Raw genomic sequence first — 26,135 nt, 5'->3', positions numbered from 1 at the left:
TGGTGATGGGTATTAAGGAGGGCACGTATTGCATGGAGCACTGGGTGTTATATGTAAACAGTGAGTGGTGGAACACTACATCAAAAACTAATGACATACTATATGCTAACATAACAAAAATAATAATTTATAATAATATAATATAATAATAATTAAAAATTTAAATTAAATTTTTAAAAAAATGGAGCCAAGGACATTTTATGGATTTTCAAAGTTAGCTTTCCCTTGTTTAGCTAATAAAAAGCATTCTACTTTCTGGAAAATTTTAATATGGGTCATTATAATTTTACCTAAAATTTATTATTAAATTGTTATCTTCACTAGCATAATAAATATTAATTGTAAAACAAAACAAAAAATAAAATAAAAACCTACTCAATATTGGAAATATGTCTTAAACATTTCCTAAGGCAATGAATATTTTCACTTTATGAATTTTTTATTAGCATATGGTTACTTGATTTATACCAAATAAATGGTTCAAAACTATTATCCATTGTTACCTTCTCATCTCCTTTTATTGCTTCTCTCAACTGTTAAAACTCTTCCAGACATCTGGTTAAGTTAAATTCTAAGCCCAATAACTAGATTCAAACTCAGTCCCAGCAATTCACTAGATGTTCCAAACAATATTCTCATAAAATCGGAATGATGAAATCTCAGGGATTAATTTGTGGTTTCATACATTGGTGTACTGATAACATAACAATTCATAATATAAATAATTATAAAATATACAGATAAATGATATCTAATAGGTATGTTAAGTTATTGTTAGTATTTTAGACCTTTTGTTTGTGTAAACCTTTCTTTTTGTTGCTGACAAAACTTAGGAACACCCATAAACTTCTTGAGTTTAAAGTTATCCAGGGAGTGTTCTTAATGTTCGAGCTCCTTGCCATTCAAAGGGCAACCCATGGACCCATACCTTTGGCATCACTGGGCCTTGTTAAAATGTGGAATCTCAGGGCCCACCCCAGACTTCCTGAGTCAGAGTCTGCATTGTAATAAGACCCAATTAGACCCCACTAGAATCTTGTGCACATTAAAATAGGAAATGTGCATTTTCAAATGACCCTGACTTCTCCCACATGAGAAATGTAGATCACGTTGTCTGGGTGCATGAGTATCACTCAGTACAGTACGTACATGTGTGTGTGTGTTGCTTCTTACACTGGCCACCTACCATCAAGGGTGGTGCACCTCTTTCTGCGGTCTCTCCTTGCCCTCTGTATAGGGCGCTGGCTTCAGAGTTCACCCAGGAAGCTCCCCAGTTGGCAAACCAACACCTGATGTGTCCTCTCTCTTTCCATGCACCTACACGTCTACACTGGGAAGCAGGGCTGTGAGGAAGATGGAATGACCTAAAGTGTGTAAAACCCTTAGTTCAGCTCCCAACATGGACCAAGTGCTAGCTGCAAGAAGGATGGGCTAATGTCCTTAAATGAATACGGTGTTCAGGCATAACTATGGAAAAGAAATCAAATATCACACGTTTTAAATAATTTTTCACAAGGAAAAATAAACTTTCTTTAAAATATAGAAAGGGGGGCAAAGATCTTCTTTCAAATGTTTTCACTCCCAGGTTGGTCCAAATGACCAGCTGGGTCATAGAGGAAAAGAATATCAAATGCTGGAAAGTTCACTGCAAACACAAACCGCACACCAGGTGGGACTTTGAGCTGAGATTTGCTAGTGGGTTTTCCTAGTACTTGTCTCTCCATCACCTGCCTCAAAAACACCCAGGGCACTAACACAGATCACAGGTTCCTGGGTCAACGTAATGAGAATTTCTCTTGCAGTACCTGAATTTCCCACTTGTCAGAGCATCACTGGTGATAGTAGGGCTCACGTTTCCAACTGCTCTTGGCTTTCTCCAACACACTGAGCAGGCCCAGGGACAGTGGAGCCTGGGGACTCGCTGAGACTTGGAAGCTAATGGCTGTATCATACTGTTATTCTATAGTCCTGATGGGGCGTCTGGTGGTGTTAATTCTGTTTCCAAGAAAGCCTCATTAAAGCAACCTGGGGAGTCCTAAGTTGAAGAACCAAGTTGAAGATTTCCCTCCATCTTTTCCTGGGTTTGGGGCCCCCAACCAGGAGGAAGCCTGGATAGTCCTATCACCCTGCCTGTCAGGGACACGGCCCTGGCAAGACAGAGAAGTTCTGAGACAGAATCTCACAGACGGAAAGGGGACATCTGGTTTGTTCCCTCTCCCCTCCAGTGAAATCCCACTCAAGGGAATGTGAAAGTTGAAATGACATGGCGACACTCATGTCCAGGGGTTTTCAAGTGGAGCCGGGAGGCCATTCAGGAGGTGAGCCTGAAGCCCGCCCTCCCCTGGTGGAACCATGAACTTTGAACGGGGTCCGCCCACGCACATCTCAGGACAAGGCACAAACGCACCTGCAAGTTCTTACAGTAACGGACTGGTGACGAGAAGCCAAGATTCATTTGCTGTCATCAACACCAACCAAAATTCTTTGTAAGCAACGTACTGGAGCATTCCCTCTCGTCCTCAGAAACCCTGACTTCTCCCTAATGAGACACTGTCTGCATTGCCACCCCCATCTCTGCAGCCTGTATGACAATTCTCCGGTCCCAGATAAATGCTTTTGCTTAAATACGGTCTCCTGACAATTTTAGGTTGACATGAATCAAAAAGAGGAAATTTCCTCTTTTTGATTCATGTCAACCTAAAATTGTCAGGAGACCGTATTTAAGCAAAAGCATTTATCTGGGACCGGAGAATTGTCATACAGGCTGCAGAGATGGGGGTGGCAATGCAGACAGTGTCTCATTAGGGAGAAGTCAGGGTTTCTGAGGACGAGAGGGAATGCTCCAGTACGTTGCTTACAAAGAATTTTGGTTGGTGTTGATGACAGCAAATGAATCTTGGCTTCTCGTCACCAGTCCGTTACTGTAAGAACTTGCAGGTGCGTTTGTGCCTTGTCCTGAGATGTGCGTGGGCGGACCCCGTTCAAAGTTCATGGTTCCACCAGGGGAGGGCGGGCTTCAGGCTCACCTCCTGAATGGCCTCCCGGCTCCACTTGAAAACCCCTGGACATGAGTGTCGCCATGTCATTTCAACTTTCACATTCCCTTGAGTGGGATTTCACTGGAGGGGAGAGGGAACAAACCAGATGTCCCCTTTCCGTCTGTGAGATTCTGTCTCAGAACTTCTCTGTCTTGCCAGGGCCGTGTCCCTGACAGGCAGGGTGATAGGACTATCCAGGCTTCCTCCTGGTTGGGGGCCCCAAACCCAGGAAAAGATGGAGGGAAATCTTCAACTTGGTTCTTCAACTTAGGACTCCCCAGGTTGCTTTAATGAGGCTTTCTTGGAAACAGAATTAACACCACCAGAGGCCCCATCAGGACTATAGAATAACAGTATGATACAGCCATTAGCTTCCAAAGTCTCAGCGAGTCCCCAGGCTCCACTGTCCCTGGGCCTGCTCAGTGTGTTGGAGAAAGCCAAGAGCAGTTGGAAACGTGAGCCCTACTATCACCAGTGATGCTCTGACAAGTGGGAAATTCAGGTACTGCAAGAGAAATTCTCATTACGTTGACCCAGGAACCTGTGATCTGTGTTAGTGCCCTGGGTGTTTTTTGAGGCAGGTGATGGAGAGACAAGTACTAGGAAAACCCACTAGCAAATCTCAGCTCAAAGTCCCACCTGGTGTGCGGTTTGTGTTTGCAGTGAACTTTCCAGCATTTGATATTCTTTTCCTCTATGACCCAGCTGGTCATTTGGACCAACCTGGGAGTGAAAACATTTGAAAGAAGATCTTTGCCCCCCTTTCTATATTTAAAGAAAGTTTATTTTTCCTTGTGAAAAATTATTTAAAACGTGTGATATTTGATTTCTTTTCCATAGTTATGCCTGAACACCGTATTCATTTAAGGACATTAGCCCATCCTTCTTGCAGCTAGCACTTGGTCCATGTTGGGAGCTGAACTAAGGGTTTTACACACTTTAGGTCATTCCATCTTCCTCACAGCCCTGCTTCCCAGTGTAGACGTGTAGGTGCATGGAAAGAGAGAGGACACATCAGGTGTTGGTTTGCCAACTGGGGAGCTTCCTGGGTGAACTCTGAAGCCAGCGCCCTATACAGAGGGCAAGGAGAGACCGCAGAAAGAGGTGCACCACCCTTGATGGTAGGTGGCCAGTGTAAGAAGCAACACACACACACATGTACGTACTGTACTGAGTGATACTCATGCACCCAGACAACGTGATCTACATTTCTCATGTGGGAGAAGTCAGGGTCATTTGAAAATGCACATTTCCTATTTTAATGTGCACAAGATTCTAGTGGGGTCTAATTGGGTCTTATTACAATGCAGACTCTGACTCAGGAAGTCTGGGGTGGGCCCTGAGATTCCACATTTTAACAAGGCCCAGTGATGCCAAAGGTATGGGTCCATGGGTTGCCCTTTGAATGGCAAGGAGCTCGAACATTAAGAACACTCCCTGGATAACTTTAAACTCAAGAAGTTTATGGGTGTTCCTAAGTTTTGTCAGCAACAAAAAGAAAGGTTTACACAAACAAAAGGTCTAAAATACTAACAATAACTTAACATACCTATTAGATATCATTTATCTGTATATTTTATAATTATTTATATTATGAATTGTTATGTTATCAGTACACCAATGTATGAAACCACAAATTAATCCCTGAGATTTCATCATTCCGATTTTATGAGAATATTGTTTGGAACATCTAGTGAATTGCTGGGACTGAGTTTGAATCTAGTTATTGGGCTTAGAATTTAACTTAACCAGATGTCTGGAAGAGTTTTAACAGTTGAGAGAAGCAATAAAAGGAGATGAGAAGGTAACAATGGATAATAGTTTTGAACCATTTATTTGGTATAAATCAAGTAACCATATGCTAATAAAAAATTCATAAAGTGAAAATATTCATTGCCTTAGGAAATGTTTAAGACATATTTCCAATATTGAGTAGGTTTTTATTTTATTTTTTGTTTTGTTTTACAATTAATATTTATTATGCTAGTGAAGATAACAATTTAATAATAAATTTTAGGTAAAATTATAATGACCCATATTAAAATTTTCCAGAAAGTAGAATGCTTTTTATTAGCTAAACAAGGGAAAGCTAACTTTGAAAATCCATAAAATGTCCTTGGCTCCATTTTTTTAAAAATTTAATTTAAATTTTTAATTATTATTATATTATATTATTATAAATTATTATTTTTGTTATGTTAGCATATAGTATGTCATTAGTTTTTGATGTAGTGTTCCACCACTCACTGTTTACATATAACACCCAGTGCTCCATGCAATACGTGCCCTCCTTAATACCCATCACCAGGCCAACCCACCCCCTCTCCCCTCTAAGACCCTCGGCTTGTTTCTTGGAGTCCGCAGTCTCTCATGGTTAGTCCCCATTTCCGATTCTCCCCACCCTTTATTATTCCTTCCTTCTCCTAATGTCCTCTGTGCTATTCCTTATATTCCGCATATAAGTGAAACCATATGATAATTAACTTTCTCTGCTTGACTTATTTCACTCAGCATAATCCCCTCCAGTCCCATCCATATTGATGCAAAAGTTGGGTATTCATCATTTCTGATGGCAAAAGGAATATTCTATTATATATATGAACCATGTCTTCTTTATCCATTCTTCTTTATCCATTTATTTGTTGAAGGGCATCTCAGCTCCCTCCACAGTTTGGCTACTATGAACATTGCTTCTATGAACATTGGGGTGTATATGACCCTTCTTTTCACTATGTCCGTATCCTTGGGATAAATATCCAATAGTGCAATGGTAGTGCAATTAAGTATGTTTTAAATCTCATTGTAGAATAATTCTTAATAATCTTAATAATCTTAATCTTAATAATAATTCTTGGTTTTTGAAAATGTCTCTGTATATCAATAGTTTCCACTGATCTAAATTTTAGTATTTGGGGACAGTAAAGATGTCTGTATTATGATTATGATTCTTGCTGAAATAAATGAAGTAGTAGTTCATACAGGTGAGGGGGGAAAATACAGTTAGAGAAAATAAAAGAATATTTTTGGGATGGGGATATATTTATAATCATGAGGAATATCCAGTATGAGATGTGTTTCTAGTGGGCATATTTAGAATTTGGAAGTTCAGAATTCAAATTGTCAAGGTTTAAATGTCAAGACCTGTGTAAACTCATTTTGTATGACTTTTTTAAAGATTTTATTTGTTTGAGAGAGGGAGTGTGTGTGAGCACCAGTGGGGAGGTTTCCAGAACCACTCATGTAATCACCACACAGAACCTGAACTCCTCCACCGCAACCATCATAAATATCAATTATCAATTATCAATGAATGTTAATGTAATTCTATTTCATTTACTATTGCTGTTCATGGTAATGTCTACTGAGGAGCAGAAGCTCAGTCATTCCTGTTTGCTGCTCTTGCCCTGTGACTGTTTCATAGCAGTGCTTATACCTGGAGGGGATGGTAAATAAATAACCATTTGAATAAATATACAATTTACATATTTATGATCAGCTTAAGTGATTTTGTGTTCCTTTGCAAGGAAAGCAGAGGCTGGACATTCTGGAGTCATGGCTCATGAGGATGTAGGGACTGACAGTAGGAAAACATGTGTTCAGTAGTACAGAAGCATTCCTCAGCCACAGACTGGGGTTGTTAAACACGACCAGACAGATGTGGAAGAGGGAGGACAGAGTCCAGAAGAAAACACAAGTGCTCCCCAGGACAAGGGTGCTTCGGGTGGCTGTGCTCTCAGGGGAGGGTCTGGGGGAAAGAGTATTCCTGTGAATGTATTGGACCCGCCACTTGTGCTGGTGCAGGATGATATGCAACCACTGGCCCAGATCATGAGCCCCAAACAGAAACCATTACGGAACAATATTGGTGCTACATACAATGACTGTGCTATGTGGCTACCACTTATGGAATAACAGTAGTCATAATCACTTTTCCTTGTAATGGTTATGTTGTTTCTTGTGCCAGTGATAAACAAAATAGCAGTAATATTTAGCATCATGTTCAGGACCCAGCAGAGGATGCTGGAGGTGCCTGGGAGCTCTCACTTTAAGCTCTAACCATCTGGAGTTTCTGGGACTAATTATAATGACCTGGAAGACACTCAGGAGGCAGATGGTTCCAATGGCCACATCCCTGCCCACTCTGTGCACATAGAAAACAAGTTTGCATGCAAAATCACTAAGGAAATATTTCAACCCCAAACCTGCCATCGTTTGGGGGATTCCTTTAGAAGAAATGACTAAGAGATTGGCCACAGTCAGGTGCTTGAGAAGCACATCTGTGGACCTAACCCTGCATTCTGTCAAGTGAAGCAAGAGATAATGGTAAAGAAGAGAGAAATTCCCCAGAATTCCAACTATTATCTGTAGTAGAAGGATGATTACTATCGCCAAATCCCGGTCAGCCTTTCTGCCAGGTCCCAGGGAGTGATATACTTCCTCCAAGCCAGAGATCCCTGCATGAGAACGTGAGGTGTGAGCTCTGTGTGTCATACCAGCTGGAATTCAGTATTTTCCTCTTACATTAGTTCCAACTTACAAATAATTACCTCTAGTTATCACACAATAACAGGTTTCCAAGCATTGACTGTTTCATATTCAGTGCTTTGTAGAGAACATGATTCATACAACGCACGGTTACAGACATTCTGGATTCCTCCCAACTTCATGAGAGAGTCAGTACTAGCGTTTTCATGGAAAAGATAAAGAACACTGAGGCAGAGAAAGGTTAATGATTTACCAAATTCAAGTCATTTTGATAGAAATGGGAAGAGGTGATCCTGGCTGGGCTGGTATAATGGCAGTACCTTTATACATGGTGCTGTTCTAACAAAGTTAGAAGTCTTCTTCAAAATACAGGTGGGGAGATGTCTGGGCAGCTCAGTCAGTTAAGCGTCTGCCTTCAACTGAGGTCATGATCCCAGTGTCCTAGGACTGAGTCCAGCACTGGGTTTCTTGCTCAGAGGGGAGCCTGCTTCTCCCTCTGCCTGCCACTCTCTCTCTCTCTCTCTGACAAAGAGATAATTAAATCTTTAAAAATAAAGAAACATACTTTGTTATATTATTTTACACTTGGTATTTTGTATTTTGTACACAGAAATGGTTTCCAATTATGTGTAAATGCTTATTGTCTAGGCTAATACCAACAATGAAAAAGTTTTGAATATCTTCATAAAATCCAGATGTGCTGATGGTAGTCTATTGTATACAGACCTGCTCAGAAAAAATTATACGGAAAGAATGCACTATTGGCTTTCTATTGCATTGACACCAGAAACACTAATTTGCCTTTATGTCAGCAAAATGATACCTATCACAAAAATCACCAAATACTCAATGGTGCTCTGAACTATGGATCTTGAAACACCAATATGGGATGAAGTACTATAGAGTAGAAACTCAGTATCACTAGTTTCAAGTGACAAAGTAAAACATTTAGTAACATCACTTATGAAAAAACATTGTCAGGGCACCTGGGAGGCTCAGTCGGTTAAGTGTCTGTCTTCTGCTCAGGTCGTGATCCCAGGGTCCTGGGATTGAGTCCCGTATCAGGCTCCCTGCTCAGTGAGGAGTCTGCGTCCCCCTCTCCCTCTGGCTCTCCTTTCCTGCTCATGCTCATTTTCTCTCTCTCCCAAATAAATAAAATCTTAAAAGAACAAAACAAAACACAGGCACTGAGACAAGTTTTGTGAAACATATTTAAATAGGGCACATATATAAAATGAAATCTCTAAGTTGGAAAAACATTTATATGTTATAAATTGAAATTTAAGAGCTTGTGATTGATAAAAGAATTTTTTTTAAAAGATTTTATTACTTATTTGACAGAGAGAGTGAGAGAGAGCGCACAAGCAGAGGGAGCAGCAGAGGAAGAGGGAGAAGCAAACTCCCCACTGTGCAGGAAGCCTGACCTGAGGCTCAAGCCCAGGACCCTGGATCGTGATCTGAGCCAAAGGCAGATGCTTAACTGACTGAGATGCCCAGGCACCCTGATAGGAGAAGATTTTTAAACCAGACAATAGATCCCAAGATACTAACTGTGTCTAACTGCTATCTGAAATCTATTTTGTAACACTATCATATCTTTAAACGCCACCTTCCCGAATTTAAAGATGGAAAATGGTCTTACCAAAATCAACAGATCATGGATGTTTTCAACAGAAAAAAAAATTAATGCCTCCACTAATCATTTCACACACCCCTAGATAGAACATGTCTCTTCTGGTAATTGTCATTCTTACGCACTGCTTCTGCAAAACACTAGGTAATTCTGTAGATTTCTTCTAGCTCTTACTAATTATGGAGGTATTATAAGCACTCCTAATAACCCTGAAAATGTAGTCTCTGCAGACCCACAGAGAATAAGGTAGCCTGGCTGCAGATCTACGTTAGAAGTACAGGCATTAGTTCACATGAAAAACCAGAATTCATTATCACTTGAATTCAACACCAACAGTCACTGTCAGTGCAGGTCATATGAAGTCACGTCAGGAGCCATCAGGGGTCAAGTGAAGGTCTAGGACCACCATCTCTCATTACTAGCTTCACTCCAGCCAAAGAAATGTTCCACTTTCCTGTATGGCTTTGGCACTGGACCAGGTTCAAATCCAGAAAAATCCTTGTTTTATCCCAATATGAACACTTACCCAGACATCTGCTACCTCTGTTTGCAGACTTGGCCCCCGTAAAGTGAGCTCCAAAATACTGGAATCCCTCTGGCTGCCAGGATGGGGATCAGCACCCCAGTAAGCACAACTAGTATCCTGTGAGAAAGAGGTTAAGCTGCCAGACCACTAAATACGGGTTTGTGGTTCTATGACCTCAACTCCCTGCAGAATGGCAATTTTCTGTTTACCTGTAGCTGCAGTGAGAGGACAGGCTTGGGGACCTGGGAATATTTGTGGAAAACTTTTTTTCCCAATTGTCAGTTGCCAAAAACAATGACAAGTTTGTGGTTATCATCTCCAAAGAGACCTTTGTAAGTGTTTGGAGGGTTCTTTCTTTCCTTTGATCCCTGGAGGCAGACAGGGTCTCCTAGGGAGGGAGGAGGAAGTACTGAGGTCTGACACAGGTGGGACTGGCCTTGAAGCATGTGTGTCACACTGTATTCTCTGTTCCCCTGAAAAGTTTTTCTACCCCAAAAGAATTATTTCTCAGTCTTCAGACCTGTGGACCAAAGCATAATTTATGCTATAAGCAGAAATATAGAAACAAAGTAACAGAGAAGATTTTCTAAGAAATACAAATAAAATGAAGTACATGATAACAATATATAATTTACATTAGAAACCGATGGACACATTTGCACATCTCAATTACAGTTAATTTGGAAGTGCAGGTCAACATGGGAAGTTTGCAAAATACAGTTTTCCAATATTCACCCTTCCCCCAACTCCCATAGGTACAGGAAATCTAACAGAATGATATCTATAGACAACGGTAAATTCTGGGTTGAAACATTTCTTCAGTGATTTTAGATGTCAACTTCTTTTCCATGTGCACAGAGTGGGCAGGGGTGGGTCCCTTAGCAGCACCTGCCTCTTCAGCACCAGCCTCTTTAGCAGAGTCTCCTAGGGAGCACTGCTTAAAGTAAAAGTCCTACAGTGCATTGGTTTCTTCATTTTCTATGTTTGGTCCTCTACATACTGGTAAATATTATTTTTCCTATGTATGTGACTGGTACAACTGAGTGACAAAAGAATCACAAACAAAAAGATTTTGGATACTATTCTGCAGTTCATCATGACAAAACCGAGAATCATTGTATGCAGCCTTGCTGTTACTCCTTGCAGTCCTGTTTTTGGGGCTCATAATCTGGGCCAGCAGCTCCATGGTTTGTGTTCTGCACAGGCACAAGCAGCGTGTCCAACACATTCACAGGACTACTGTCTCCACCAGATACTCTCCTGAGTCCAGAGCCACCCAGAGCACCTTTGTGTCTTTTTACTTTCTCTCCTCCATCTTTCAAGTTTGTATTACTCTTATTTATAATCCCAGTTGATGGCTGGGCAACACCACGGCTATAATCTCTCTGTTTTCCAATTGTCAGCCCCTTTCTGCTCATGAGCAGTGGCCACAGTGTGCCCAGGTTCTGCCTTGCCTGAATAAGGAACACAAAATCTGCTCATCTTATTCAAAAGTATGAGTAAATGTATGCATTTGCACAGCATCCCATCGTTTATTCACTCACTGAGAGTGAGCACCGTAAGTGCAATTATGAAACAGGCACATTGCAATAGAGTCTGAACAAGACAGGCTGAGCTCCTGTCCCAGTAATAATAATAATTAATAGCAGCAACTAAAAATGAAAGATTATATAATTATTATGTAAGTATGTCTATCACTTGATAAAAAGAGGCTCTTAATTTCAATACAATAATCTAATGTGTCATTTTTCCCCTTCATAGAGAATGCTTTGTCCTGGTTAAGGCATCATTTCCTATTCTAAAATCACAGATAAATTCTTTTGTGTTTTCTTTAAAAAACTTCATTATCTGTCCTTAAAATTTGGATCTGCACCCCAAAGGGGGTGCCTGCATGGCTCAGTCAGTTAAGCATCTTCCTTGGGCTCAGGTTATGATCCCAGAGTCCTGGGATCGAGCCCCGCATCAGGCTCCCTGCTCAGGTGGGAGTCTGCTTCTCCCACTCCCTTGGCTGTTCCCCCTGCTTGTGCTCACTCTCTGTCAAGTGAATAAATAATATCTTTTAAGAAAAAGAATTAATTTTTTGTGTGGTGTGTTTAGAGATCCACTTTTCCCAAAGCAGCTAAGACATTTCATTATGAAAATGTTTTATAATACTTTGTTTTCACTTGTTCTCATCTGTCACTGGGGCATCTCATTAATATTACTCCGTGGAGCTGATTTTTTCCATGAAGATCTCCTTTAAATTTTCCCATCCTCTCCTGTCTATCACACAACCACAGCCCATCTTGGTGTCAAAAATCTTTGGGATGCCTGGATGGCTCAGTTGATTGGGTGGCTGCCTTTGGCTCGGGTCATGATCCCAGCATCCAGGGGGCTCCTTGCTCGGCAGGGAGCCTGCTTCTCTCTCTGCCCCTGTCTGCCATTCTGTCTGCCTGCGCTTGCTCTCTTTCCCTCTCTCTCTGACAAATAGATAAAAATAAAATCCTAAAAAAAAACCTTCAGTGGCCCTTTTTCCTGAAGGGGTCCTTAAAACCACATTTAGAAAGAGAAGTGCACTCTGCTAGGACACATTTCTCTACAGTCGTCTCAGGACTTTTTTTTTTTTTTTTTCATGTCTTGTATCAGCTCTTTTCCAGAGTCTCTTGTCAAGGATTTTTGTAAGATGGTGATAGTGTCTTTCACTGGACCAAAGGGTAGATTGATTTCCTGACCAGTATAATAAAGGTTATACCTCCTTCTGAGGCAAGGTTGAACCTTTCTGTTTGTGATAAATAATAAAAGCTCTGGGCTGAGTTTCCTCAGCTGTGACATAAATCTGTTCACGCAGCATCTACCCGAGCCCCTTTGCCTCCCCTTGTGGGGTGTGGAGTGGGGAAGGGGCATGTGAACTGAAGCTCTTGCCTCCAGTTGTCAAATGATTAATAAAATCTTTTGTGTCCAGTCTAGGAATCTCGTGCATTCTGTCAGCAGCCATGAAACTGGCAACTAATTTATTTTGGCTAACATCCTTCACATTTCTTGGCAGTCTTGGTGACAAGGATGGTGCAATAAGGAGGCATGACTCTTTGGAAAGAAAGGGACAAAGTCTCTTTGTTAGTCTGGTTATGGAAAAGAAGGCTCTCTGGGACCAACAGCAAATTCTCTCATCCAGGTGTTAGACCAGGATGGTGGTGAGTAGGGCCTTCCACTGTCTTACCTGTTAATGAAGGCTGCTGTGTGGGGGAGTAGGATTGAAACAAGCAACCTGAATGTGCTTTGTTCTTTCATCTTACCCTGGCAGAAAGATGAAGGGTCTAGAAGTGGTGTTTGTTCTTTTCCTGATGTAGGGGAGGGAGGCACAAGGAGTCCCCACAGCTGATAAAGAGATTTGGGTGAATTAACATTGTAAGTTAATGTGGCTGAGCTGCATGTGGCCAGTAGCCTTCCAGAAACCAAAAAAAAAAAAAAAAAAAAGTGTTCCTTACTAGCACCTTGCTTACAGCACACTGACACTCTCTCCCTCTGGACCTCCTGATGTCTTTGTCAGCCTAAAACCTGACTTCAACTGCTTTACACAAGCTTCAACATGTTTGGCGGAGAGAAGGAACTCAAACTTGTATAGATTTGTTGGATCAGGTGCCATGCCACTGTCTTCCATGGTTGTGGGAAGGGAGGTTAAGTGACAAGGACTATAGGGTCAAGTATGGCTGCAAACAGGCAGGAATAAAGAAACCTCTAAACCAAGCCACAAAGGGGAGATGCAAAGGGGAAGCCAGCTCAGACCTTAAGGTGAAAAGCATTGAAGAATGAAAAGTTGGGGTACCTTCCCTACTGCCCTGGTCATCTCCCACACATCATGTTAGTCTCTTCTGGCCCCTTGCATTCTCCAAGATCCTGCTCAAGGAATAACACAATCTTACTGCAGCCTCTGACTCATACAGATGTTAAACATTCTCATCTGTGTTCACATGGGGTGGGGGAGGTGGAAAAAGGGACCCAAACCAACTGATAAGGTTTGGGCAGAGTATGTAGTGAGAGAATAAAGCTACAGTGATGATGCAGGTGCTAATTCCATACCCTGTTGCTCTTTCTACATCGGAATCTATAGTAGGGATTGATGTAGTAAGGATTGATGTTCTTATACTTCCCTGACCCATAGTGTCAGAGGGGATTATTCCCATCTGCTGAGGTGCAGGTAGAAAAGTTGAAATCATGCCCCATAGGGTTAATGAGGTTGAAACTAGAAGAAAATTTAAATCTTTTTCAGGGAACTGTCTTCCCATAATCAACCACTGCATCTTTTCAAACCCCACTAACAATCCCACTAGCTGTCTCTGCAGAAGCCAGGACTTCTGTTCCAGGCCATGAGCAAGCAAGACTCTGCATTCCTTACCTTGGGTAATGAGACCATGACCCCATTCAGTTTATACCGGCTCTCAGAGCTTTCCATAGTCCCTCTTCTTGTCCTAAGATAACCTCCTGACATCAGGGGCTGAATTTTGCCTCCTTCTAATGTTAAGTCTCCACCTCAAAGTGAACATGGGATGTGTGTCACATATATATTTGTTCAACATTCATGCTCCATCTTTCCTCATAAATAGTCTTATGTTTCCCTGCCCTTTTCATTAATATGTATATAATCTTAACCCCTATGATTATTAAAACAAAACAAAATAAAACTGTTCTTACCCACTTTGGGGAGGTGGATTTGAGGCTTGCCCTCCTGTTTCCTTGTCTGGCTGCCTCTTTTTATTTATTTAAGATTTTTTTTTAATTTTTTATTTTTTATAAACATATATTTTTAGTCCCCAGGGACTAAATTCACAGGTCTGTGAATCACCAGGTTTACACACTTCACAGCACTCACCAAAGCACATACCCTCCCCAATGTCCATAATCCCACCCCCCTTCTCCCAAATCCCCTCCCCCCAGCAACTCTCAGTTTGTTTTGTGAGATTAAGAGTCACTTATGGTTTGTCTCCCTCCCATTCCCATCTTGAATCATTGATTATTCTCCTACCCACTTAAGCCTCCATGTTGCATCACCACTTCCTCATATCAGGGAGATCATATGATAGTTGTCTTTCTCCGCTTGACTTATTTCGCTAAGCATGATACGCTCTAGTTCCATCCATGTTGTCGCAAATGGCAAGATTTCGTTTCTTTTGATGGCTGCATAGTATTCCATTGTGTATATATACCACATCTTCTTGATCCATTCATCTGTTGATGGACATCTAGGTTCTTTCCATAGTTTGGCTATTGTGGACATTGCTGCTATAAACATTCGGGTGCACGTGCCCCTTTGGATCACTACATTTGTATCTTTAGGGTAAATACCCAATAGTGCAATTGCTGGGTCATAGGGCAGTTCTATTTTCAACATTTTGAGGAACCTCCATGCTGTTTTCCAGAGTGGTTGAACCAGCTTGCATTCCCACCAACAGTGTAGGAGGGTTTCCCTTTCTCTGCATCCTCGCCAGCATCTGTCATTTCCTGACTTGTTGATTTTAGCCATTCTGACTGGTGTGAGGTGATATCTCATTGTGGTTTTGATTTGTATTTCCCTGATGCCAAGTGATATGGAGCACTTTTTCATGTGTCTGTTGGCCATCTGGATGTCTTCTTTGCAGAAATGTCTGTTCATGTCCTCTGCCCATTTCTTGATTGGATTATTTGTTCTTTGGGTGTTGAGTTTGCTAAGTTCTTTATAGATTCTGGACACTAGTCCTTTATCTGATATGTCGTTTGCAAATATCTTCTCCCATTCTGTCAGTTGTCTTTTGATTTTGTTAACTGTTTCCTTTGCTGTGCAAAAGCTTTTGATCTTGATGAAATCCCAATAGTTCATTTTTGCCCTTGCTTCTCTTGCCTTTGGCATTGTTCCTAGGAAGATGTTGCTGCGTCTGAGGTCGAAGAGGTTGCTGCCTGTGTTCTCCTCAAGGATTTTGATGGATTCCTTTCTCACATTGAGGTCCTTCATCCATTTTGAGTCTATTTTTGTGTGTGGTGTAAGGAATGGTCCAATTTCATTTTTCTGCATGTGGCTGTCCAGTTTTCCCAGCACCATTTATTGAAGAGGCTGTCTTTTTTCCATTGGACATTCTTTCCTGCTTTGTCGAAGATTAGTTGACCATAGAGTTGAGGGTCTATTTCTGGGCTCTCTATTCTGTTCCATTGATCTATGTGTCTGTTTTTGTGCCAGTACCATGCTGTCTTGATGATGACAGCTTTGTAATAGAGCTTGAAGTCCGGAATTGTGATGCCACCAATGTTGGCTTTCTTTTTCAATATCCCTTTGGCTATTCGAGGTCTTTTCTGGTTCCATATAAATTTTAGAATTATTTGTTCCATTTCTTTGAAAAAGATGGATGGTACTTTGATAGGAATTGCATTAAATGTGTAGATTGCTTTAGGTAGCATATACATTTTCACAATATTTATTCTTCCAATCCAGGAGCATGGAACATTTTTCCATTTCTTTGTGTCTTCCTCAATTTCTTTCATGAGTACTTTATAGTTTTCTGAGTATAGATTCTGTGCCTCCTTGGTTAGGTTTATTCCTAGGTATCTTATGGTTTGGGGTGCAATTGTAAATGGGATTGACTCCTTAATTTCTCTTTCTTCTGTCTTGCTGTTGGTGTAGAGAAATGCAACTGATTTCTGTGCATTGATTTTATATCCTGACACTTTACTGAATTCCTGTATAAGTTCTAGCAGTTTTGGAGTGGAGTCTTTTGGGTTTTTCACATATATTATCATATCATCTGCGAAGAGTGATAATTTGACTTCTTCTTTGCCGATTTGGATGCCTTTAATTTCCTTTTGTTGTCTGATTGCTGAGGCTAGGACCTCTAGTACTATGTTGAATAGCAGTGGTGATAATGGACATCCCTGCCGTGTTCCTGACCTTAGCTGAAAAGCTTTCAGTTTTTCTCCATTGAGAATGATATTTGCGGTGGGTTTTTCATAGATGGCTTTGATGATATTGAGGTATGTGCCCTCTATCCCTACACTTTGAAGAGTTTTGATCAGGAAGGGATGCTGTACTTTGTCAAATGCTTTTTCAGCATCTATTGAGAGTATCATATGGTTCTTGTTCTTTCTTTTATTGATGTGTTGTATCACAGTGACTGATTTGCGGATGTTGAACCAACCTTGCAGCCCTGGAATAAATCCCACTTGGTCGTGGTGAATAATCCTTTTAATGTACTGTTGAATCCTATTGGCTAGTATTTTGGTGAGAATTTTTGCATCTGTGTTCATCAAGGATATTGGTCTATAGCTCTCTTTTTTGATGGGATCCTTGTCTGGTTTGGGGATCAAGGTGATGCTGGCCTCATAAAATGAGTTTGGAAGTTTTCCTTCCATTGCTATTTTTTGGAACAGTTTCAGGAGAATAGGAATTAGTTCTTCTTTAAATGTTTGGTAGAATTCCCCCGGGAAGCCGTCTGGCCCTGGGCTTTTGTTTGTTTGGAGATTTTTAATGACTGTTTCAATCTCCTTACTGGTTATGGGTCTGTTAAGGCTTTCTATTTCTTCCTGGTTCAGTTGTGGTAGTTTATATGTGTCTAGGAATGCATCCATTTCTTCCAGATCGTCAAATTTATTGGTGTAGAGTTGCTCATAGTATGTTCTTATAATAGTTTGTATTTCTTTGGTGTTAGTTGTGATCTCTCCTCTTTCATTCATGATTTTATTTATTTGGGTCCTTTCTCTTTTCTTTTTGATAAGTCTGGCCAGGGGTTTATCAATTTTATTAATTCTTTCAAAGAACCAGCTCCTAGTTTCGTTGATTTGTTCTATTGTTTTTTTCTATTTCATTGATTTCTGCTCTGATCTTTATGATTTCTCTTCTCCTGCTGGGCTTAGGGTTTCTTTCTTGTTCTTTCTCCAGCTCCTTTAGATGTAGGGTTAGGTTGTATACCTGAGACCTTTCTTGTTTCTTGAGAAAGGCTTGTACCGCTATATATTTTCCTCTCAGGACTGCCTTTGTTGTGTCCCACAGATTTTGAACCGTTGTATTTTCATTATCATTTGTTTCCATGATTTTTTTCATTCTTCTTTAATTTCCCAGTTGACCCATTCATTCTTTAGAAGGATGCTGTTTAGTCTCCATGTATTTGGGTTCTTTCCAAACTTCCTTTTGTGGTTGAGTTCTAGCTTTAGAACATTGTGGTCTGAAAATATGCAGGGAATGATCCCAATCTTTTGATACCGGTTGAGTCCTGATTTAGGACCAAGGATGTGATCTATTCTGGAGAATGTTCCATGTGCACTAGAGAAAAATATGTATTCTGTTGCTTTCGGATGAAATGTTCTGAATATATCTGTGATGTCCATCTGGTCCAGTGTGTCATTTAAGGCCTTTATTTCCTTGCTGATCTTTTGCTTGGATGATCTGTCCATTTCAGTGAGGGGAGTGTTAAAGTCCCCTACTATTGTTGTATTATTGTTGATGTGTTTCTTTGATTTTGTTATTAATTGGTTTATATAGTTGGCTGCTCCCACGTTGGCGGCATAGATATTTAAAATTGTTAAATCTTCTTGTTGGACAGACCCTTTGAGTATGATATAGTGTCCTTCCTCATCTCTTATTATAGTCTTTGGCTTAAAATCTAATTGATCTGATATAAGGTTTGCCACTCCTGCTTTCTTCTGATGTCCATTAGCATGGTAAATTCTTTTCCATCCCCTCACTTTAAATCTGGAGGTGTCTTCGGGCTTAAAATGAGTTTCTTGGAGGCAACATATAGATGGGTTTTGTTTTTTTATCCATTCTGATACCCTGTGTCTTTTGACAGGGGCATTTAGCCCATTAACATTCAGGGTAACTATTGAGAGATATGAATTTAGTGCCATTGTATTGCCTGTAAGGTGATTGTTACTGTATATGGTCTCTGTTCCTTTCTGATCTACCACTTCTAGGCTCTCTCTTTGCTTAGAGGACCCCTTTCAATATTTCCTGTAGAGCTGGTTTGGTGTTTGCAAATTCTTTCAGTTTTTGTTTGTCCTGGAAGCTTTTAATCTCTCCTTCTATTTTCAATGATAGCCTAGCTGGATAGAGTATTCTTGGCTGCATGTTTTTCTCGTTTAGTGCTCTGAAAATATCATGCCAGCTCTTTCTGGCCTGCCAGGTCTCTGTGGATAAGTCAGCTGCCAATCTAATATTTTTACCATTGTATGTTACAGACTTCTTTTCCCGGGCTGCTTTCAGGATTTTCTCTTTGTCACTGAGACTTGTAAATTTTACTATTAGGTGATGGGGTGTGGGCCTATTCTTATTGATTTTGAGGGGAGTTCTCTGAACCTCCTGAATTTTGATACTCGTTCCCTTTGCCCTATTGGGGAAATTCTCCCCAATAATTCTCTCCAGTATACCTTCTGCTCCCCTCTCTCTTTCTTCTTCTTCTGGAATCCCAATTATTCTAATGTTGTTTCGTCTTATGGTGTCACTTATCTCTCGAATTCTCCCCTCGTGGTCCAGTAGCTGTTTGTCCCTCTTTTGCTCAGCTTCTTTATTCTCTGTCATTTGATCTTCTATATCACTAATTCTTTCTTCTGCCTCATTTATCCTAGCAGTGAGAGCCTCCATTTTTTATTGCACCTCATTAATAGCTTTTTTGATTTCAACTTGGTTAGATTTTAGTTCTTTTATTTCTCCAGAAAGGGCTTTTATATCTCTCGAGAGGGTTTCTCTAATATCTTCCATGCCTTTTTCGAGCCCGGCTAGAACCTTGAGAATTGTCATTCTGAACTCTAGATCTGACATATTACCAATGTCTGTATTGATTAGGTCCCTAGCCTTCGGTACTGCCTCTTGTTCTTATTTTTGTGTTGAATTTTTCCGTCTTGTCATTTTGTCCAGATAAGAGTATATGAAGGAGCAAGTAAAATACTAAAAGGGTGGCAACAACCCCAGGAAAATATGCTTTAACCAAATTAGAAGAGATCCCAAATCGTGAGGGGGGAGAAAGGGTTAAAAAGAGGTTCAAAAAGGAAGAAAGAAAAGAACAAAGAAAAGAAAAAGAAAAGAAAAGAATTTTAAAAAAAGAAAACAAATAAAGAAAAATATAAAAAAGAAAAAATATATATATATTAAACTAGTTAAAAAACGTTAAAAAAGAAAAAGGTAAAAGTTAAAAAAAATTTACCAGAAGGTGAGAAAAAAAACAAAAAATGAAAAAGAAAAAAATTAAATTAACTGCAAGACTAAAAAACATCACAGGGAAAAAGTCATGAGTTCCGTGCTTTGCTTTCTCCTCCTCTGGAATTCTGCTGCTCTCCTTGGTATTGAAACCGCACTCCTTGGTAGGTGAACTTGGTCTCGGCTGGATTTCTTGATGATCTTCTGGGGGAGGGGCCTGGTGTAGTGATTCTCAAGTGTCTTTGCCCCAGGCGGAATTGCACCGCCCTTACCTGGGGCGGGGTGAGTAATCCGTTCGGGTTTGCTTTCAGGAGCTTTTGTTCCCTGAGCGCTTTCCGTAGAGTTCCGGACGACAGGAATACAAATGGCGGCCTCCTGGTCTCCCGCCTGGAGGAGCCGAAAGCCCAGGGCCCCACTCCTCAGTGCGCCCTCAGAGAACAGCGCCCAGTTACTGCCGTCTGCCTGACCTCAGGCCGCACTCCGAGCTCAGCGAGCCTGCGACCGGTTCAAGGTAACCCCGAGCTGTGAGCTTACTGTCGGCTCTGTCTCTGTAGCCGGCTTTCCCGTTCCAATACCGGCAAGCTCTGCGACACTCAGACACCCCCGATCCTTCTGTGACCCTGCGGGACCTGAGGCCACGCTGACCCCGTGTGGAGTTCGCCCCGGTTTAGCCTCTGGAGCGATGTCCCTCAGCAGAACAGACTTTTAAATGTCCTGATTTTGTGCGCCGTTGCTCTGCCGCTTGCCTGGAGCCGGCCCCTCCCCCTGGGGTCTATCTTCCCGTCGCTTTGGATTCACTTCTCCGCCGGTCCTACCTTTCAGAAAGTGGTTGTTTTTCTGTTTCCAGAATTGCTGTTCTTCTTCTCTTCGATCTGCCGATGGATTTTCAGGTGTTTGCAATCTTTAGATAAGCTATCTAGCTGATCTCCGGCTAGCTGAAGTAGTCTCAGCCTGCTACTTCTCCGCCATCTTGACTCCTCCCCCTTGTTTTAAGATTTTATTTATTTATTTAACAGAGAGAGAGAGAGAGAGAGAGAGAGAGATCACAAGTGGGCAGAGAGACAGGCAGAGAGAAAGGGGGAAGAAGGCTTCTGGCTGAGCAGAGAGCCCGATTCTGGGCTCGATCCCAGGACCCTGAGACCTTGACCTGAGCCAAAGGCAGAGGCTTAGCCATCTGCCACCCAGGTGCCCCAGTTGGCTGCCTCTTGAATGAACCTTTCCTTATACCCCTGATGTCTCAGTGAGAGGTTTTGCTGTGCATTGGGCAGAGGGGCTCGGATTCAGTTCCAAAGTGTTCAGGAGTCACACTCCACTGCCATTTGCCACCCTGTGGGCAGGTCGGAATCTAGCATGAATGTTTCTACCCTCTGGTATCCAAATGTTCACTCTATAGATGGTCTGTTTGTTGACAAGTAACAAGTCTAAGTGTCAGTAGCACTGAGTTGTCCGTATTACATTTCTGACACTAGGGATGGCTAATAAAACCCGAAAATAATTAGAGTCCTGTTTTCCAATTAAGGTTTGTTGGAACTATGTGAGTAGAATTACAACACTTGATTCTTCCAGTGATTAAAGAAAACTTGGTGATTTTGTCATTTGGAGCCTCTGGCAAAGGGAGAAAGCCTCCACCTGAAGGCCCCCCTTGGGGGTCTTAAACTCAAAACTCCCCTGGCAAAACTAACAGTGATGTGGATTCTAAAAGAGGCTATTCAGTTGCTACAGAGCTCTGATTAAAACTGAAAGCTGACCCGCAGAGAACTTGGATCTCCCCAGCCCAATATTTTCATTTTGGGGTAGGTGAACTTAGTAGGTATGGCTTACAACTGTAATTTACACATAGAATGGGATACTTCTACAGTAATAAAAACAAATGAAATTCATTTGTATTCAACAACATGGGATGATTCCCATGAACCTAATGTTGAGTGAAAGAAGTCAGACACATGGAAATATATACTATTTAGGTATGGATCCTTAAAAAGGAGTCTGAGCACCAAATTCCATTATGGCGGTGGGGAGGGTCCCCCACACCAACAAGACACGAGCAGTGTGTCCTACAACTCAGCAATTCTAATGCCTAGAAACAGCATCAAATTCTATAGGTTAAGGCCTCAGTCCCACAAGACTGCCTTTGTCTCTCCTTCAGATGCCTGTAGTAAGCCCACATTATCAACCTGTGCTTCTTACTGATTAGCTAAAGATAGGAGGTTCTGATGACCCTCTTTCTTGAATTCAATTAATTTGCTAGAGCAGCTCACAGAACTCAGAAAAAGTTTACTTACATTTATTGGTTTATTTGGATATAGTACATTTACAAGGAAATCCAACTCTCCCAACTCTCCCAGGCAAATTCTCAACTATACAAGAAAAGTCAGGAGCTGTGTTCGGTGGACATTTTATGTCCCCTTCCTATGCCTGAAACAAATCTTGCTGGCTCTAGGGTCTCTGATTCACCAAGTGTCTTCTATATGTCTGTCCTGGTTCACTGATGGGTCACAGGAGCTGACACCTAATGGTGTCCACTGGGTTGCTGTGGCTGTTTGGCTTCAGAGCCAGCCATGCAAACCTGAAAGCAGTATAATCATTCCACTCAGAGCTCAGAACTCAGTGTTTTGGGTTGTTGCCTATGTTCTAGCGATTTAGTTTTCCATGTTGGGCACTACAGGCAGTTTGATTAAGGACACCTTCTTTGTGGCTGCAAAATAGAAATAAACCTCAGCTATTGGTCTGTTGTCTGGTAAGAACATGGTAAGGACGTTTTCTCTGAGGGTACTGACCACTGTCAAGGTGCTGATCAAGTCTGGTTCTGTGTTGATGTAGAGGCTATCAGTATATGCCAGGGTTGTGGCTGCAGGAGAAAGATGATGTGTTTGTCTCATGGTTTGGGAGGCTCGTGCTCACTCCTCGCAGAATGACTCCATTGCACCTTTGACCTGCCTCTCCAGTTTATTGGTCATGCTTCACCACTGATGACACATTCATATAGGTTGACTCTGGCCACACCATTCTGGTCTTTAAAATGAATCTGCATCACCTTTGAGACTTTCCAGTCCATTTACAACTTGACCTATGTTATGCCTTTTGTCACAAAAACTATTTACTTCCTTTACCTCCTCCTGGCCCAACATGGTAAGGCAATTTGGTGATTGGATGTGACTGTCCTTCAAAAAGGGATTATCATGGGACGCCTGGGTGGCTCAGTTGGTTAAGCGGCTGCCTTCGGCTTGGGTCATGGTCCCAGGGTCCTGGGAACGAGTCCCACATCAGGCTCCTTGCTCAGCCGGGAGCTTGCTTCTCACTCTACCTCTCCCTGCTTCTCTGTCTGCCTGTGCTTACTCTCTCTGACAAATAAATAAAAAAGGGATTATAATTCCTTCAGCTGCTTCCAGGAAAAGGATGAGAGGAGTAGTGGGGATTATATGGAACTATGTTCCAAATCTGAATTCCATATCCACCATTCCTTGGCAGAATGTGGCTTTCCTTCCTTAGTGGCCACCCCAGGCCAGCACTGTTTGTACACCTCCAAGTGATAGCCCAGCTCAAATAGGGTTATGAGACACAAATGTAAATCTGGTTACATTTATAGAGAAGAGTTTGTCTCCTTTATACCTGAATCTCTGGGATGAAATGTTTGGGTAGAAATAAGTGATGACTGGGAAAAAAGTGAAACTGTAGATCTTGTAATGGGGCACATTGATTCTTTGCAGGCAAAGGAAAAGCAAAAAGCTGGTACTTTTTTTTATTTTTTATTTTTAAGGAATACCTTAGCCCCAGGACGTATGAGGAGAGAGGGGTGTTAATGATATTTTGTCTTTCTGTATCTCCTCCCCTAGGGCTTCCCTCCAGAAGCAAGTAACCTCCATCCTGCTACAGCATTCCAGCTGTTGCATGTATCTTAAATTTAACTGACTGCTAGCTCTCCCCTGACAGTTAAGCTGAGTATCCCCAGTGAGTGATCTTGGCAGAGGTGGCCATAACAGAAGGAAAAATCAGGTGAGTATTTTCTATTTCAGTTTGAGTAATGGTCTGTAAGGGAAGGGGGCTTATCAAGAATCCAGGTGATTGAGTGCTCACATGTGGGAAAGGGGTTCTCCTTGGATAGAATGTATAAACCTAGAAAAATCTCATGAGAACAGGAGATAAATCTTGGTAAATTTATATGTGTGGGAAAAAATTCTAAGTGGAGAATATAGGATTTCAGTTGCCATGATAATAATAACCTAAACTTCCAGTCTCAAGAAAGGAATCTGAATATAAAAATTATTTAGTGGGAAATGACAGAATGGCTACTAAGAATTTGGCAACAGGGGTGATCATCTCATCACAGACTGTGGTTGGATTCCTGGGGAATTTCTTAATTCTTTTCCACTTTTTACCACTACATATACCCTTCGGTGGATGCATGTTAAGGTCTATAGATCTGATTCTCAAGCACCTGACTTAGTCAATTCCTTGTTTATTCTTTCTAAAGGAATCCCCCATACAGTGGAGATTTTGGATTAAAACACACACACACCCCCGTTATTTTGGAGGTAAACTTGCTCAGTGTGTTTACAGTTGCCAGGAGGGTGTCCATCGGCACCACTGCCTTTTGGGTATCTTCCAGACCATCACAATCGGCCTCAGGAACTCAGAGCAGACAGAGCTTAAAACAAAAACTTCCAAGTTCATTGGCTTTTTGGTCACCGTATGCTAGAAGTTGCAAATGCTGGTGGTAAACATCATAATTCTTATTTATGTGTTTGGCAAAAGCATGGACAAAAATAGGACAGCAAAAACATCACAAAGCAAAAGGATCGGGCATATTGTTCTGGAATAGTTGGTGACAAAACTACAGAGTTGCTACACACAGAATTGCCGTCTTCCCTGAGGCCCCCGCCCTGCCCAAGTCCAGGCCCTGCCCAAGTCCAGGCCCTGCCCAAGTCCTGCCCCTGTAACCGCCTCTCCTGTCTGCACATGCGTAGTTGCCTGCAGACGCGGAAGTGAATGGGCTGAGTGACAGAAACACTCGGGTGAGTGGATTTCGGATGTTCAGTCTCACACCAGTGGTTTGTGGCCTCACAGCCTCCAATCTTCCATACCCAGGTTCTCTGGAGGTTACAACTGATGTTCTCGCCTTTCGGGCCAACATGAGTCCCAGCATCGTCGTGAGACGTCCCAGGCCCGATAGCTCCAGGGCGCGGCGTCCGTGTCCGCTTTCAGCCCCTCGATTCGTGGAGACGCCACTTCAGGCGCTCCACTGTCCTGCCCTGCCCCCGTCCCGGATGCGGGAAGGTGGGGCTCTATTCTGTGCCGCGGTCCGGGCTGCCGCTGCCGCAGAACACATGGGCTTCACAGAGGAGCAGTGAGGTGGGAAGAAAAGGGGAGAAACCGCCTCACTGGCTTATCTCTGTGTTCACGAGCCCCTCCTGGGCAGCGGGCGGCCGAGGACTGTCTTACTTGTTGAGGTCCTCCCCGTGTGCGTGGTTGTCACAGGAAGGGGGTGTGTGCGTTCTAGGCATTAAGAAGCCTGTGTTCACTCAGGGTCCACTTGTCAGGACTGATCTTATCTGAGAAACAAGCCCAGAGGAAGAGGAAAGGAAGAGGAGGCAGGAATGACTCATGCCCAGGTAAAATTCACATTCTTGATAGTTTCTTCTGTCTTTCCTAAAATGCTGGTTTTTCTAGATTTGGTAATGTACTCTCAAGGGACCTGCCTAACGTTTGCTGGAACTCACCCCAGCCTTGCCTCCTTACCTCTCATCTCCACTTACATTCCATCTCATCAGGACCTAGAGACAGGAACCTATGAAGAGACCCTGTTGGGGGATCATCAGGGGGAGGGTTTCATACTCAGGTGTGAATCAGAAACTGGGAGTGGGGCTTTGGTGTCAGTGCGTTTGGCAAAGGGGACTGTTTTAGGAGTTGCGTATGAATGCACTGTCAGTTCCATGTAGAGTAGCATCAAGAAGCATTGCATTAAGGGGCCCCTGGGTGGCTCAGTCAGTTAAGCCTCTGCCTTCGGCTCAGGTCATGATCCCAAGATCCTGGGATAGAGTCTGGAATGGGGTTCTTTGCTGTGGGGATAGGGGAGCTGGTTCTCCCCTTCCCTCTGCTGCTCCTCCTGCTTGTGCTCTCTCGCTCTCTCTGTGTCGAATAAATAAATACAATCTTAAAAAAAGAAGTCCTTCAGCAAAATAAGTCAGGCAGAGAAAGACAAATATATGATTTCCTGGATATTTGCAATTTAAGAAACAAAACAGATGAACATAGGGGAAGGAGGAAAAAGAGGGAAGCAAACCATAAGAGACTCTTAACGGTAGAGAACAAACATAGGGGTGATGGAAA

General features: G+C 42.1%; 1 protein-coding gene and 1 pseudogene across 1 annotated transcript; one reads left to right on the top strand and one right to left on the bottom strand.

The window, feature by feature from the left end:
• Nucleotides 1-6,530: 6,530 nt before the first annotated feature.
• LOC116580057 (vomeronasal type-1 receptor 4-like) lies at nt 6,531-7,529 on the bottom strand. The gene is given in 3 exon segments (XM_032326091.1): nt 6,531-6,844; nt 6,847-7,070; nt 7,072-7,529. Coding segments are annotated over 3 exon segments (996 nt in total).
• A 2,234-nt stretch (nt 7,530-9,763) lies between these two features.
• Nucleotides 9,764-25,156, top strand: LOC116580056 (annotated as a pseudogene).
• Nucleotides 25,157-26,135: the final 979 nt, after the last annotated feature.

Source organism: Mustela erminea, chromosome 19, assembly GCF_009829155.1.
Source record: "Mustela erminea isolate mMusErm1 chromosome 19, mMusErm1.Pri, whole genome shotgun sequence".
NCBI classification, from domain to species: Eukaryota; Metazoa; Chordata; class Mammalia; order Carnivora; family Mustelidae; genus Mustela; species Mustela erminea.
This window is presented reverse-complemented; position numbering and strand designations above follow the sequence as displayed.